A 16121-nucleotide genomic window follows, 5' to 3' on the forward strand; every position below is an offset into this window, starting at 1 on the left:
GGATGAAGAAAACAGCATTGTGCAGGATGTCCCTACTGAGGTTACTCTTCTTCCCTTGCCCTTCTTCCCACCTCCCACAGCCAGGGAAGAAGGAAAGAGAAAAACAAAAGGGTAAATTGAGTGCGCTAACATTCCCCTTTAATAACCCGACACACTAGAAGTACAGTGGCTTTATTTTGGCCAGGAGCTTGCAGGAGTCACTGGAGAGGCAGAGAGAGAGTTCATTGCTGGACAGGCCCCGGTGGAGACAGCACTGCCCCGCTTACATTTTTATTACTACTATTATTAGCATTCGTTGTTTTGGTTGTCTTTTTATTTTTCCTTAAAAACCAGACACACAAGTGAGTTGATTCTAAAAGGAATACTTCCAGGCCCGACCCAGCCTCCCCAGAGCCACGGCGCCTGCGGCAGAGCGGAGGTGGCTGAGCACCCCTCTTTAGCTTTCCAGACTCACACAACCCTCACAAGCCTCCCACATGTAATAAATAGTTACGCTCAGAAGCCTTGGTGCCCAGCAGGGGAGGAAGTTAGGATAGCCAAGTGGCCTGCAGCAGCTCACAGAGAAGGGTGACACTGCGCTGTGGGCAGGGAGCGCCTGAGCAGAGGGAGCCTTCTGTTCTTAGCAGCAAAACCACAGCACCCCCCACCCGCACCCACAGAAAGGCAGACGGGCACCAATGTGGGGTCCCACATACCGGTCCCAGGGGAGGGCACATGACTACCCCAACACGGTGGGTGGGGCAAAGCAGCAGTAACCTCACCCCTCTCCCCACAGCAACACATAGGGAGAGTGGCGAGAGAGGTATGAGGATCTGGCGAGGCAGCAGTTGCCGAGGCCCCAGGCTGGCAGAGGGATGGTAGGAAGGCGAGCAGGTGGGGCGAGGAAGTAGGGGGAGCAGATGGAAGGGGGCCCCTGCCAATTTCTGACTCCTGTGCCCCCTTGATGGCTGAAGGCAGCGGTGTTGGCAGAGTCCCTTAGGAGAGCTGGAAGGGAGATGAAGGGGCAAGGGGAGGGCAGGTTTGTGCCCGGAGCCGGTCAGTTCTATTTGAGGCAACGCTCAAAGTAAGTGGAGCCAATGTAACCGCCCCGCATAGAGCGCTGGACGTTCTGCTCAAACAGGCGTCTGTTATTCTGGAGGACTTCAGCAGCCTCTTTGTTCAGGGGATCTTCGGGGTTTGGCTCCTATGAAAAAAAGAGAACGATTAAACTACAAAGAGCCTTGAGGTTTCGAAAAAATGAAGACCTTATAATGGCATAACTTCAATTAGATACAAGATTAAATGCTAACACTTCCTGTTTTATAGCAAGTCAATAGAAGTGACATCACTTATCTATGTATCCAGTCCTAGCCCATGTCCATCCCTGTGAATCAGAGGGTTAAGTGATGCTCCATTTTCTACATATTTGTAATTGATTTGCAATTTGACAGAAATGCGAAGAATCTGGCTCTCACTAGAGAATTCAACAAACTGAAAATCAACTTAAAATTCACCAATGATGTCAACTAGCAGAAATCTTAGAAACTGGAGAAGAAACCAAAAAGACATCTTAGTTGGCAACAGCCAGTTTAGTTTCTTATTTCTCTCCTATTCATGCAGGTCAATTTCCAGCCTTGCTCGGTCTATAATTTCATCTGCTCTGACAGAACACAGAACTTCAGCATAGCATTATAAGAGCCTTAAAGACTTCTGTGATCTCAACAACTCCAAACCAAATCAAATAGAGCCATCACTAAAAGCCTGGGGGCCTCTGAGAAGCTGCATACCCTATTTCTCAAATGTGAGAGACAAGATAATATATCAGTCAGCTGATTAATCTCAGCCAAAATAGGGCCACATATAGAAGGAAAACTATGCTAACTTTATACTTCTTTTGCACAATGCTGAACTAAGTCTCCAAAGTTAGTATTGACTTTATTGATATAACCTATGTATTTTTTCCACTAGACCAATGTCCAACTGGGGAATGAAGACTTCCTCAACCTAAAGCAATCTTCTTCAAAGATGTAGGAAAATGCAAAACAGCTTTAAAATCAGGTACCTAACACACAACTAGAAAATCTGCACAATGGAAAAAGGAAGACACAGAGAAGACAGCAGTATCAAGTGGGGAAGCCTTTCCCATGACATTGTTTTCACTTCAACCTGATGATTATATAAACCAGCCTCCAAGTTCTGTCAAAACAAGTTAAGCAAAACAGTCTTTAGCCTCTGTGATCACAAAGTTTCCAATAGTTGGGTTTGCATTGCTTTGGGGGCAAAAGTTTTCATGGAATGAGAAGCCCTTTCCCACCGCCTAGTACCCATCCCAAGAGAAAACCTTTGAAACTGCCCCAATATAATCAAGGAAAAAGAGATCAGTCTCTTTGCATGATAGCATCAGTTCTTGGTCTTAGCAAATGGAAAACAAGGCAAGTCTATACTGTAAAGTCAACCCTCTGCATTTTTTATCCAAGAGAACTTTTCTTTAGGAATGTCTACACTTTCCAGCATAACTCTGGTCAACTTTCACTGGAAGCTAACCATACATTCTCACTGGAAGACAGATTTCTAGTGATGACGTTTTAATGAACTCTGTTAATAATTAAATCTGCAAAATTCAAACCTGCAAATGTGAACAGCCAACTGAACATTTTTTAAAAGATGCCTACAGAAGAGTATTGCTTCAGTAATAATGATCAAGGCTAGAAATAATGCATGCCACCAACTTTGTTTCGCCACTATTCTGACACTCTGCCTCATGATCACAGGATTGGTTCAGGGAGGGGTTTGTGACCTACCTAGCAAAACCCCACATTACCCTAGAGATCCCCCTCTCCATGAATGCGTAGCCTAAAAGAGAAGACACAGCATCATTCCCCTGTAGTCACTGACCATAAGGCAAATCAAGGATTTTAGAACGATTAGTACCCATGACCTCAAATGCTCTCCTGTCTTTCACCCTTCTTCAACAAGACGACTTGTAACTTGATAACCAAGCCTGCTTCAGCTTTCCCATGTCCTGTGGTCAACTTTGTCCACTTGCTTTTAAGAAAAGGGGAGGGTGATGAAGAGCCCAAAGCATAAAACTGACCAACAACAAAGCATGGAACGTCTTGCACTGTGGTCAATGAAGACAATGCGTCGTCTTCATCATAGAAAGAAGTCACGAATGGAGTGCCGCAGGGCTCCGTCCTGGGCCCAGTTCTGTTTAACATCTTTATTAACGATTTAGACGAAGGGTTAGAAGGCACGATCATCAAGTATGCAGATGACACCAAACTGGGAGGGATAGCCAACACTCCAGAAGAAAGGAGCAGAATTCAAAACGATCTTAACAGACTAGAGAGATGGGTCGAAACTAACAAAATGAAGTTCAACAGGGACAAATGCAAGATACTTCACTTCGGCAGAAAAAATGGAATGCAAAGATACAGAATGGGGGACGCCTGGCTAGACAGCAGTACATGTGAAAAAGTTATTGGAGCTCTTGTGGATAAGAAGTTAAACATGAGCCAGCAATGTGATGTGGCTGCTAAGAAAGCCAACGGGGTTTTGGCCTGCATCAATAGGGTTATAGCGTCTAGATCCAGGGAAGTCATGCTCCTCTCTATTCTGCCTTGATCAGACCACACCTGGAATACTGCGTCCAATTCTGGGCACCGCAGATGAAGGGAGATGTTGACAAGCTGGAAAGCGTCCAAAGGATGGCAACTAAAATGATCAAAGGTCTGGAGAACAAGCCCTATGAGGAGCGGCTTAAAGAACTGGGCATGTTTAGCCTGCAGAAGAGATGGCTAAAAGGAGACATGATAGCCATATACAAATATGTGAGGGGAAGTCATAGGGAGGAGGGAGCAAGCTTGTTTTTTGCTGCCCCGCAGACTAGGACGCGGAACAATGGCTTCAAACTACAGGAAAGGAGATTCCACCTGAACATCAGGAAGAACTTCCTCACTGTGAGAGCTGTTCGGCAGTGGAACTCTCTCTCCCGGACTGTGGTGGAGGCTCCTTCTTTGGAGGCTTTTAAGCAGAGGCTGGATGGCCATCTGTCGGGGGTGCTTTGAATGAGATTTCCTGCTTCTTGGCAGGGGGTTGGACTGGATGGCCCATGAGGTCTCTTTCAACTCTACTATTCTATGATTCTATGAGAGAACATGACTTCTTGGAATATCAGCAGAAATGGGCCTCAAGTATCAAATATAGAGATGGGGAGCAAAAAGAGAATGGTACATCTCCAAAAACTGGAGTATCAGGCTAGGCTGTTTAAAAAACTGGTCTTTAGCTTTGCTTCATGGGTGCGATTTGAATATTCCTGTCCATATGCAGACATATTATGCCCATACAAGATTTAGATTAAATTTAATAAGTTATTGACTATTATTGACTATTATAGTTATTGATTGCCAGTTTCTTAAAACTACCTAATTTAAAGTGATGTCTGAAGGCAACAGGAACATGCTAATATTAAAAGAAGTGAAAGCACAGGAATTACATTTTAATTTCCTATGTAGAACACACATGAGACAAATGTGCGTTTTGAAAATAAGCATCACAGTAAATCATGAAGATCACTGGTGACAAACTTGTGGCCCTCCAGATGTTTTGGACTTCAGCTAGCTCCTAAAATTCCTGCCATTGGACAAATTGACTATGGCTTGTGGGAGTTGGAGGCACAAACATCTGGAGGGCCACATGTCTGACTCTTCTAATGTAGACGTATTTTTCCATTCAAACTGTAAATTCAGGATAAACAACAAATAGTTCCTGGCCATTAATTGAAATTTTGCAAGGCGCCTTAGGAGGACACTCTTGACAGTCTGCTGTACCACAGAACTTGTTCTGGAAGGTTAGCTGGCGAAGGAGGGCAAAGCAAGCATAACATCATGAAGTTGTCCACCTTCATTTAGACTGTTGACCAAGGTATATGGACATTTATTTTCTACCTCATGGAAAAGCACTGTTCTGCTCAGTGGCTATTAGACTTGCTTGGATTTCTGGGCACTTGGTCTTCAGATTAATTATCTTGCTACTAAAAAGAACACCAGACAGAAATTCTTAACTTCCAGAAGATGTTGCTGAAAACAGGTACAGACTGTAAATGAATACAGTGTCCCCCTACTTATTGCGGGGGTTAGGTTCCAGGACCACCCACAATAAGTGACAATCCGCGAAGTAGGGACGCTATATATTTATACATTATTTTAGTAGTTATACACTATTTTAAGTCTTTATCAACCAATCGTGTGTTGATAAATAGCCTCTTTCTCCTCCCATTGCCACTTGGGCTTCTTTTCTCTCCCTTCAGCTTCTCCTTCCTCCCTTCCTTAGGCTGTAAATTGTAATTTTTATTATTTATAATATTAGAGTTTATTGAAAAACTGCAAAACAGCAAATCCGCAAAAAGCTAACCATGAAGTAGTGACGGAACATTGCATACACTAAACTGGGAGTAAGTCTCACTAGCATACTGAGATTTACTGTAAATATATTTGGATTGTGTGTAACAAAATATTACAGTTATGATGCTGACTGGCAGAAAACCAAGACTTCATCTTTTTCACAAACAGATGTTCTAGTTGTTATAGCAACCAATTAGTATACAAACTCAGTGCTGAAATAAATGTATCAGGAGTTTTGTCACTAGATTTAAATCAATTCCTGAGACTTTAATATCAGCCAGTCTGCAAAGACCAACACTTTTGGTTTGCCTGCAATGTCAGGAAGACTGCTGCGCAAAGGCAAATCTGCAACTCAAATCCTTCTTGCACATTGGCTGACACCACAGCACATGCATCCTGCCCAAACACAGCTATATAAAGTTGCCTTTGCTTCATTTCTGCACTGTCTCACACTAAACACCCACAAGATCTTCAGGATGTAAAGTGTTCTTCCTTCTGCACCATTTCTTCCTTGTTTCTACACCCACTTTCCCCTCAGGCTGATCACAGATAAAGCAGGATTTTGGAAAGGCACAGCTGTCTTCACATTCCTCTCCCTTCACACTTTCATTTCCACATATACTCACCAAGAAGAGATACTGCAGGCCATAAATTATAGAGTTTATTGTTAGTACAGGCTTCCAGTCCTCTCTGTGGAAACAAAACAAAGAAGTGATTGAAGAGATAGGAAAATAACCTCAAATGAGAGAAATGTATACAAGTATAAGATTTAGGCTCAATGCAAAATTACAACCCACTGCACTAGACACAAATTCACCAGTAATTTTGCAAAGAGCCAAGAGAACATCCTCCTAGTGGCTCTTTTAACCACCCTTTTGATTAATTTTCAGCTGGTTTCTATTGGTGACATTAGGAAATTAACCACTTTCTGGCTTCTTTGAGGATGAAAAATACCTTTAGGGGACTTTTGAAACCACACTCTAGATTCTTATGGCCCACATGTGATCCAGGGACCACACTTTGTCCACCCAGGCTTTAGTTATACAAATGTCCCCAAATTTAGCTTTCAAGCAAACATTGGATTTTATGAAGAGAAACTCGAAATACGTACTGATCATCTAGAATAATGTCCAAAAATTTGAGATTATTCAAACCTAGAAATACAACATTTTTGACAATTCTAGATAAAAAAACAAGATGTCTCTTCCTGCTCACCCACATACCCAGGTCCCATTTGGAACAGAGAGATGGAATCTACCAAAAATATGAACTGTAACTGTTATTAAACCAAGTAACTCATTCTACTGTTCTGACACCATTAATTGCCCTTTAAAACTCAGCACATCAAACTGCATTAGTTTTCGTATTCATTACAGTTACAAAGTATTTTAACTTAAAAGAGGTAGTCAGAAGTGTTACATGTCATAATAAGTCTGGTTGTTCTGATTGTTCTTCACTTCATTCATACAAGTTAATCACATAAGGGACTTGGTCTATAAGATTACACTGGCCTTGATCAGAGATGGGAATTATGCTACCCTCTAGATGTTATTAAGCTATAATTCCCAGGAGTCCTAGTGAACACACCAATGATGAGTGATGCTGGAGGTTATAGTTCAACATCATTTGGGGTGCTGCACAATTCCCACTTCTGGAATAAAACCAGTTATTTATTGCTATTTGAGAAGAACGTGCATAAGAGTTGATTTCCCACTGGTTCAATGGGCATCCTGGAATTGGGATCAACAATTCAATTTAGGCATTTGATATGGGGGGAAAGGGTTCCTCAAAAGAACAAAAGAAAATATGCCCCATACCTGAGGATATTTAGGCAAACGTTGCCTTCTAGGTCTATGTTTGGGTGATACACCATGGTCTCACACTTGACCTTGGGTGGGTCATGTGGGTAGCCTTGCCCCACCTGCAGTTGAGATAGAAGGAAGAAACATACAGCTGTATGATCACAATCAACACCTCCCAAACTAAATGGTTCCACTACACAAAGGAACTTCCATACTTACACTGAATTCCTGGCATACATGTTAGGATTTGCCTTAAGGGACAAGCCAGAATCCAACCATCCTCTAGAATACTTGGTGCATCAGCCTAAGGAGGAACTTCTAACTTCTCTACTCATATGCAGTGTCAGGTGTGCAAAGAGATCTTAAATGCTACAGGTTCTGCTTACTTCAAAATGTTTTTACTTTAATATTTCCATTTCAATAGCTTTCTTTTCTCAGTAGGTCACTTTAAGGTTACTAGTGAAGGAAGATGTCAAAACGCTGGGTGAGGGCAATGAGCATTATAGGCTCAAATATGTGAAGCAGCAAAGGCTCTGTACTCTCACCTTGCACAGCCGAACATCAGAGGTTGCAAGATCTCATTAATTTGGGGTCAAGTCTGCATTTCACCTAAGCCATAACACAATTAACTAAAGACACCTTTTGGAATTAAAACCTTCCAACTTAAATCTTTATGTCACATTTTTTCAGGGAAAGGTATGAAAAAACAGTCTACCAGCTTATCAGAAAATAGATGCTCTGTTAAGCAGAGCTTCCAAGCCTCAGAGAACCTTATTATCTCTTCACTCCAACCTGCCCCATAGCCCTTATCACTTCAAGCCACTGCAATAATATTTTACACTCAGCAAAACCACCACAACACAGTCCAGACCAAAACCACATAACAATCCTAGGAATGAAAGTAAACTGCAATTTATTGCATATATAAAACTTGCATTTGCTTGGCTTGAAATCCATTCACAAGATTTTTAAACACAGAGCACTCCACATTCCTGGAACATCCCAAAGAGGAACCCTGTCCAGTTACCTTGGGAAATAGCTCACTTCTCTATTGTTTCTCCCAACTCCAGACCCTTTTTGAATTAGGAAATATCTCATTTCTAGCAAACAGGATTACCTTGACCAAACAGCCTTGAGAAGGAGGACCAGCCTGTTTATTTAACAGGCTGATGAACTAAGGTAAACTCTGTCCCACACCCACCCTACCCTTCATCCCCACCCAAACCTGGAACTCTGTGCAATGACTCATAAAATCTCCCACAGATATTGCAAATATCCCAGAAAAGCTTAGAGACACCCCCCCCCCCCAAACAGCAAAATCAACCCCTATGGAGAAAACAGGGAGGCACAAAGAATTACATTTTTGTTATGTGTGAGGAATGTATAACATCCTTTTCTCTGTGGATTAGTTATGAAGGCAATTTCATCAATTATTGTTCTTTTAAGCAAAATAAAGGAAGGCACTGAAAGCTAAAAAAGGCTACTTGAAATGCACTGAAGGCACCTATCTATATTGTTATTTTAACTGTATGCTAAGACAAGCCCATACAGCCAAATGCATATATGTTACACACTCCATCCCATCAAACACATAAAGTTTAGACAGAGAAGCTACTTACCTTAAAACTGAAAACAAACTTCCCACCTTTATAGAAGCCCTGGAAGGCAAGAATGAAAAATTCTAAGCAAGTTTTACTCCAAATTACATTAGCTGTAGGAAAAAGGTGGTACACGTATTTTACTAGAACAATGTATTTAGTTCCCTAATCCCTGAAGCAAAACAGTCAAAACTGAAGGTTGTTCTATTACATAGTGCACTCTGCATATATTTCCTAACTTTGAACCCTCATAATCTAGATGCTACCCTCTAGATGCTACAGCCAGTTTCTAGCCTGTAAATCAGAAGTATTCGTAATAATCTGCCCTAGACTTGGAAGTTAAGAAAAACTGAATATTCTGGGATGTATACATGTGCACACTAAGAAGCCAAAAGGATAAACTTTATCTACAATGGGGGGGGGGGGGATCCCTGTGTTTAGAAAATGATCACAAATCTGTTCCCACAAATTGCCAACACAAATGGACTTTTCAATAGTCATAATAACCATAAAGCCTCAAATATTCTGAGGTTCATATATGTGCTGTGGCCAGTACCAATTCCCACAAGTCATTTACCCATCTGAACGGAAGTTTATTCCAGATGCTGAAAGACAACAGTGAATGATATGTTACTGGTCTAGTTTTGGATATAATGAAGATACCACAAAGTACTTTTTTCTCCTGCAGTTCCCATGTGATGCAAACCTTGAAATACATCATTAATTGACAGCCAATCTAAGTCACTCTGGGGTTGTTGTTTTTTTGCCTCACCATGTGGAGACACATCCAGAAAGATGATTCCCACATAGGAAAAAATAAAAACCTCATAATGATAATTGGCCCACAGAAACCAACAGTTTCATATATTAAAGTTACAACAGCAAACACAGAATTAACAAAGTAGTAAAAATAAACCCAAATCAACTACAAAATCCAATTCCCTATCAGTTTACTATACATATAGGTATTTAAGCACTCTCAACCATCATGTCCATATCTGCTCCAGCCAAAATTAGGTGCCAAGGGGAAAGAGCATTTATTCAAATTTTAAGATCAGGGTTACAAGCAGTACTGCTTGAGAATTCTTTGCACTGAAGCCCAGAAGAAAATATGGCCAGTGAACTCTGGATACATGACAATGGCTAGAGCAGAAGAATCTAAGCACTGTTGGAGTACAGCAGAAGTTTCACTGAGAAAAATAGGGTTGTTCTATAATTGATTATGTGAATAGGAAGTTCCTAAACCAGAAATGTATGGCTTGCTAAACTCCTTTAGAGAAAGCAAGGCAAGGTTGATCAAGAGTAGATATCTTACTGCTAATTTCCCCCATCATAGCATGATGCTCCTTTACAGTGGCTCATGTATTTAAAATGTAAAAAAATATGAATAAAATTGATATTTCAAGCCTGCAAAACCAACAGTTGGTACAAGACTAAACCCAAGAGCAATTATCTACAGATGTTAAACAATATAATTGCACATCTTGGCCCAGTGTCTAAATATCCAGAATGAAAGTGCCAGGTTTCAGAAGTACTACTCTGGGGTGGCCTTCTGTTGTACTCTAGAATAATATTTCTGAAGAAGATCACATAATTCTGAGAAACATTTATAATATGCACCATGGAAGCTGACTTGCAAGTCTCTAGTGAATAATGAAAAGGCAGCACTTTATCATAGATATGTATTTCAAATGCCAACAGTCCTGAAAATTAAAACATTTCAAGTAGAAACTCTCATAATTCCTGGTTTTCCAGATGAGATCCATTACATAGGCAGAACCACAGAAGAAAATGCTCAGCAAGCTCTGAGTACAGCTTGTCACTGAAGTTAAGCCCCAGAAATTCAAGGATGTCTCAGATTGGTATGGGTTATCAACTCCTGTCAACAGACTTAAACTTCCTTCATGTACTAGTTCAACTCAAATCTGAGCTGTTATGCAATACAGCTATGGGACACACCCACTGAGTCTTCCTTCCCACAGGCACAATCAGAATGTCAAATTGCAGCAAGTCATGTCAGATAGACAGGTTCCCTGCAAATCACTCACCTCGTCTGGGCAGATAACTAACTTGAAGTTGAGGAGGTCATCCTGGTCTGAAAAGTCTATTTCACACGTTTTCGGCAAATTCAGTTCATTAATATCTGGGAGGGGGAAAAAGAAGTGGTCAGTTAGGAGAGGATGACTGCTTAATGAGATTGGCAACCAGATAAATAGGAAACAAAGCCTTCCTTTTCATGCCAAAATCCACAGGCATTTTTTTCACTTGTCTGTATTTGTACTTTGCTGTACTTAAGGCCCTTCTCCACAGCCATATAGCCCAGAATATCAAGGCAAAATAACCCACAATATCTGCTTTGAACTGGGTTATTTGAGTCCATACTGCCATATATCCCAGTTCAAAGCAGATAATGTGGGATTTTATACAGCTGTGTGGAAGAGGCCCCAGGCTCCCAATGAAAAATTTCTCTTATGTCTATTATATATGACCAAGAAGGGGAACCTATTTCTTTTTCTCACTCTATAAAGAAAGAAAAAAATAGTGTCAACAGTTCATAAAGTGTTAACTGGGATTCCAATTTCAGCTTCTATGCCCACTGTATGCCATTTGACTAGGCATGCTCTTCCTTCTAAACTAACATGTTTGTCCCAGGGAATAAAACAGGAGAAGCCTCTACATGTACTACTTTGAGCTCCCTAAGGGATAGAAAAAACACAAAATTTGTAAATATGTGACTTGAGAAAGGCTCGGCCACAGGACTCAAACACTACCCAACTATCTCCACCATAATTATATCACTTTTGCCTCCTACCTGAAGAATTTAAGAGAAGTGCTCCAGCCTACCAACCCAGAATTCCAACCAGGGCGTGAACCCTTGCATCTCTTAAGCAACTGAAAAATTATTAAACATGAACCTTCTGGTTTGGATTTTGGCTCTGACACAAATTCAGCAAGCAATCTCACACAAATGTCTTTTTCTGAGACCTCCACCTTTCTATTGGCATGCCTAAATGGGTTGCTATAAGGATTACAATTATAAAGTGCAGAGATCTAAACACTCTCAAGTGCAATTTGAGCACCCCTTATCTGGAATTCTGAAATCCAAAAGTACTCAAAAATCCAAAACTGTCTACATGGGTGTCTGAGATACCAGGCCCCTTGGTTTCTGGTGATTCAAAAACAAACTTTATACCAATGATTCTCAACCTGTGGGTCCCCAGGTGTTTTGGCCTACAACTCCCAGAAATCCCAGTCAGTTTACCAGCTGTTAATATTTCTGGGAGTTGAAGACTAAAACATCTGGGGACCCACAGTTTGAGAACCACTGCTTTATACAAAATTATTAAAAACTATGTATATAAGATAATTTTGAAACAAAAATGAATTTCATGTTTAGACTTGGGTTCCATCTCCAAGATAGCTTATTAGGAATGTATAGACTAATTCAGGTATTTCAGAGATTGAACAAACTCCAAACTCCAAAGCATTTCTGTTCCAAAGTATTTTGGATAAGGGATATTTAACTTCTACCATGTATAAAGGACAAAGGATGCATCAAACTTTGGCCCTCCAGGTGTTTTGGACTTCAACTCCCACAATTCCTAACAGTTGAAGTCCAAAACATCTGGAAGGTCGAAGTTTTCCCATGACTGGTCTACACTGTATAATGAATGCAGTTTGACACCACTTCAACTGCTATGGCTCAATGCTATGAAATCCTTGGAGTGGTAATATCACATGGCCTCCAGCTTTCTCTGTCAAAGTGTACCGGTGCCTCACCAAACTACAACTCCCAGGATGGAGACTGACAGAACTTGAACAGCTGTGGTCCAATGAGAGCTATAAAAACTTGGGTTTTTTTCCAGAAGGCCTTTGATAACATTTAGACCAATGGTTCTCAACCTGTGGGTCCCCAGATGTTTTAGCCTTCAACTCCCAGAAATCCCAACAGTTGGTAAACTGCCTGGGAGTTTTGGGAGTTGTAGACCAAAACACCTGGGGACCCACAGGTTGAAAACCAGTTTAGACAGTAACCACAAAAGACTGCAAATCACTTACCACTTATCCGCATTCAGCTGGGCTGCTATATTGATTTCATGGATCTTTTAACAGATTCTATTTTAACAGAGGTTGTTTTATCCAAACTGGTTTATGTAATGTTATTACTATTTTCATGTTGATGTATTTTGTTTTATGAATTAGGTATTTTATGTATGGCATCTTTGTGTGCTATTTTGTAAGCCACCCCGAGTCCCTCCGGGAGATGGTAGCGTGGTATAAAGTTTTATGATGATTATTATTATTATAGTTTCAGAAGGCCTTTAGCAGGCATGGGCAAACTTGGGCCCTCCAGGTGTTTTGGACTTCAACTCCCACAATTCCTAACAGCCTACCGGCTGTTAGGAATTGTGGGAGTTGAAGTCCAAAACACCTGGAGGGCCCAAGTTTGCCCATGCCTGGAATAATGGCAGTTAACGTGGTGTCAAACTCTATTCATTCTACAAAGCCAACTAATTCTAAAGCTCTAGTCTTCCAAGTGTTTTGGACTTCAAGGCCCAGAGATGATGAATTCTGGGAGCCTGAGTTCCAAAATGATTGGAAGGCCAGAGTTTGGGGAACACCTTTTTTGCTCCCCTCTTTCATTTCTTTCTTTCCTGACTCTCCCAACCTTTCTGGATGCGGAGCTGGGCGGCGGAGGCTTTCTTGCTGGAGCCTTTGGTCCCTCCGGCCGATTCCTCCTCTTTCTTTTGCTGCTTCAGCGAGAAAAGCTTGATCATCCTGGCGGGTCTTTGGGGTCGGCGGCGGCTCCCTCGCTGGCTTGTTTGCTGGCTGGCTTCCTTCCTCACCCTTCGGAGGAGGCCCCAACCTCTCTCTCCTCGTCCTCCCGCTCGGCCTAGTGACCCAGAGCCGGGGCCTTGGGGAGGGAGAAGGGAGAGGAGAGAGGGAGGGAGGGAAAGGGCCAAGGAAGGCGGCGGCAACGACTCCGAAGGCCTGGCCGAAAGTGGGCCCAAAGAGAAGCCGGTGAATGGAGAGAAGGGGGGAAGGCGGGCGGGACACAGGAGGAGGAGGAGGAGATGGGGGAAGAGAGAGAGGGACGGACCGAAGAGGGGGAAGAAGGGTGAGGCGAGAGAGCCCGCCTCAGAGCGTCGCCGCGCCGCCGCCGCTGCTGCTTTTCCCTACAGAGTCTCTGTGTCAGAGTCGGAAGGCAACGGACAGCCCACTTCGGCCTTTCCCGGAAGACCGTCGGCAACTTCCGCCTCAGCCCGCCCTCCGTCTCTTTCTCCGGAAGCACTCCGAAGGCCGGCGGAAAGAAGAAGGGAGGCTCCTCGGGTTCCTTTCTAAGGACACTCGGGCCTTTCCGCCTACGTTCGGACCTTTCCGGGGATCGCCGGGTCGGAAATTCGGAGAAAGCCGTAAAAGACGGGAGGGGAGGGCAAGAGTCGGCAATTTCCGCCTTTCCTTCGGGTCTTTCTGGAACTCCCTCGGAGATTGCCAATTCGCGCTTCAAGCCTTGGTGTAAAAACTCAGAAGTATGGAGGGAGAAGAATCGGCAATTTCCGCCCGAGGTTCGGTTCCTCCGAAGATTAGCTTCTAGAATTACAGGCAGTATCAAGTATCCTGCCAACCTAGCAGTTCGAAAACATGTCAATGTGAGTAGATCAATAGGTACCGCTTCAGGAAACAACTGAAGATGTGGATGTTTCAGCAGGCTTTCGGAGATACAGTCATTAATTAATCAGTCCCAGAGGGTTTTTAATAATCTATCCTGTATTTATTACGGTCTTGCCTTTTATGTGTTTTTAATGTAATGTTTTATCCTGTATTGTTGTTTTAATTGATATATTGCATTAGTTTTATCTGTTTTATATTGTGATTGTATTATGTTGCTTATATTTTGTCCTTGTGTTGTTTGGGCCTCTGCCCCATGTAAGCCACCCCGAGTCCCCACGGGGAGATGGTGGCGAGGTATAAATAAAGTTTTTATTATTATTATTATTATTATTATTATTATTATTATTATTATTATTATTATTATTATTACCGCTCCAGCGGGAAGGTAACGGCGCTCCATGCAGTCATGCCGGCCACATGACCTTGGAGGTGTCCATGGACAACGCCGGCTCTTCGGCTTAGACATGGAGATGAGCACCAACCCCCAGAGTCAGACATGACTGGACTTAACGTCAGGGGAAACCTTTACCTTTACCTATCAAGTGCAATGTGCTGTCGAAGGCTTTCATGGCCGGAATCACTGGGTTGCTGTGAGTATGGCCATGTTCCAGAAGCATTCTTTTCTGATGTTTCGCCTGCATCTATGGCATGCATCCTCAAGAAGTTGTGAGGTTTGTTGGAAACTAGTCAATTGGAGTTTATATATCTGTTGATATCCACAAGCATGTGACAATTTAAACAGAAAGGAGGGAACCATGAAAATGAACAAAACCAATATTTAAAAAACTCTAAAATCAGGACAGTAAATAAAGAGCAACACTAAAAAAAACAGGGTATTCCAGACATGAATCAATCAGGGACAGCTAACACCTCCAAACAAAGGAAACACCCCCCCCACCCCCCCAGGCAGGAAGCAGCCAGACCTTGGAGCTGAAAGGTTACTCAATGCTAATCAAGGTGGCCAGTTTCAACATTCACACCTGCCTCAAACAGACAACGAGTTCTTTCTCTCTCCCTGGATTTTCCACAGATACACAAACCCCAATTGCCTGGTTTCCAACAGACCTCACAACCTCTAAGGATGCTGGTCGTAGATGCAGGAAAAACACCAGGAAAGAATGCTTCTGGAACATGGTCATACAGCCCAGAAAACAGTATGACGTAAAGATCCCTATGTCCACTTCTACATGGAAAGGCAGCTTTGTTGTAGGGCTCTGCCTCGGGCACAAAGCCAATGTTTTGTCCAAATAGATTGGTTTTAAAATCTTGCAAAACACTAGAAATGGAGGAGATCATGCCTCAATAGAAAATATTTTTAATAATAATAATGATGATGATAAATATTTGTATTTCTTACCCACCTATCCTCAAGGCTCTGAGGGTTACAAAACAATTAAAATACATAAACACAGCAGAAGCACTACAAATAAGACTTGAGACAAAACATGCTGATTTGGTGCTTATGTATTTTAATAATTTTAATTGGGTTGCTGTGAGTTATCCGGGCTGTATGGCCATGATCCAGTAGCATTCTTTCCTGGTGTTTCACCCGCATCTATGGGAGGCATCCTCAGATATTGTGAGGTCTGTTAAAAACTTGCCAAGTGGGGTTTATTTATCTGTGGAATGTCCAGGGTGGGAGAAAGAACTCTTTATCTGAGGCAGGT

The 16121-nt window shown here is 42.2% G+C and overlaps 1 protein-coding gene across 1 annotated transcript; it reads right to left on the minus strand.

Annotated features, from left to right (window-relative positions):
• Window positions 1-116: 116 nt before the first annotated feature.
• On the minus strand, window positions 117-14059 carry ube2m (ubiquitin conjugating enzyme E2 M). The gene is made up of 6 exons (XM_003224495.4): window positions 13451-14059; window positions 10830-10924; window positions 8803-8841; window positions 7199-7302; window positions 6008-6071; window positions 117-1183 (listed from the first exon to the last, which is right to left on the minus strand). Exons 1-6 carry the CDS (start codon window positions 13557-13559, stop codon window positions 1043-1045), a joined length of 552 nt encoding a protein of 183 aa, XP_003224543.1. The 5' UTR covers window positions 13560-14059; the 3' UTR covers window positions 117-1042.
• Between the last annotated feature and the right edge of the window lie 2062 nt (window positions 14060-16121).

The sequence above is a fragment of the Anolis carolinensis genome, chromosome 6, assembly GCF_035594765.1.
Source record: "Anolis carolinensis isolate JA03-04 chromosome 6, rAnoCar3.1.pri, whole genome shotgun sequence".
NCBI lineage: Eukaryota > Metazoa > Chordata > Lepidosauria > Squamata > Dactyloidae > Anolis > Anolis carolinensis.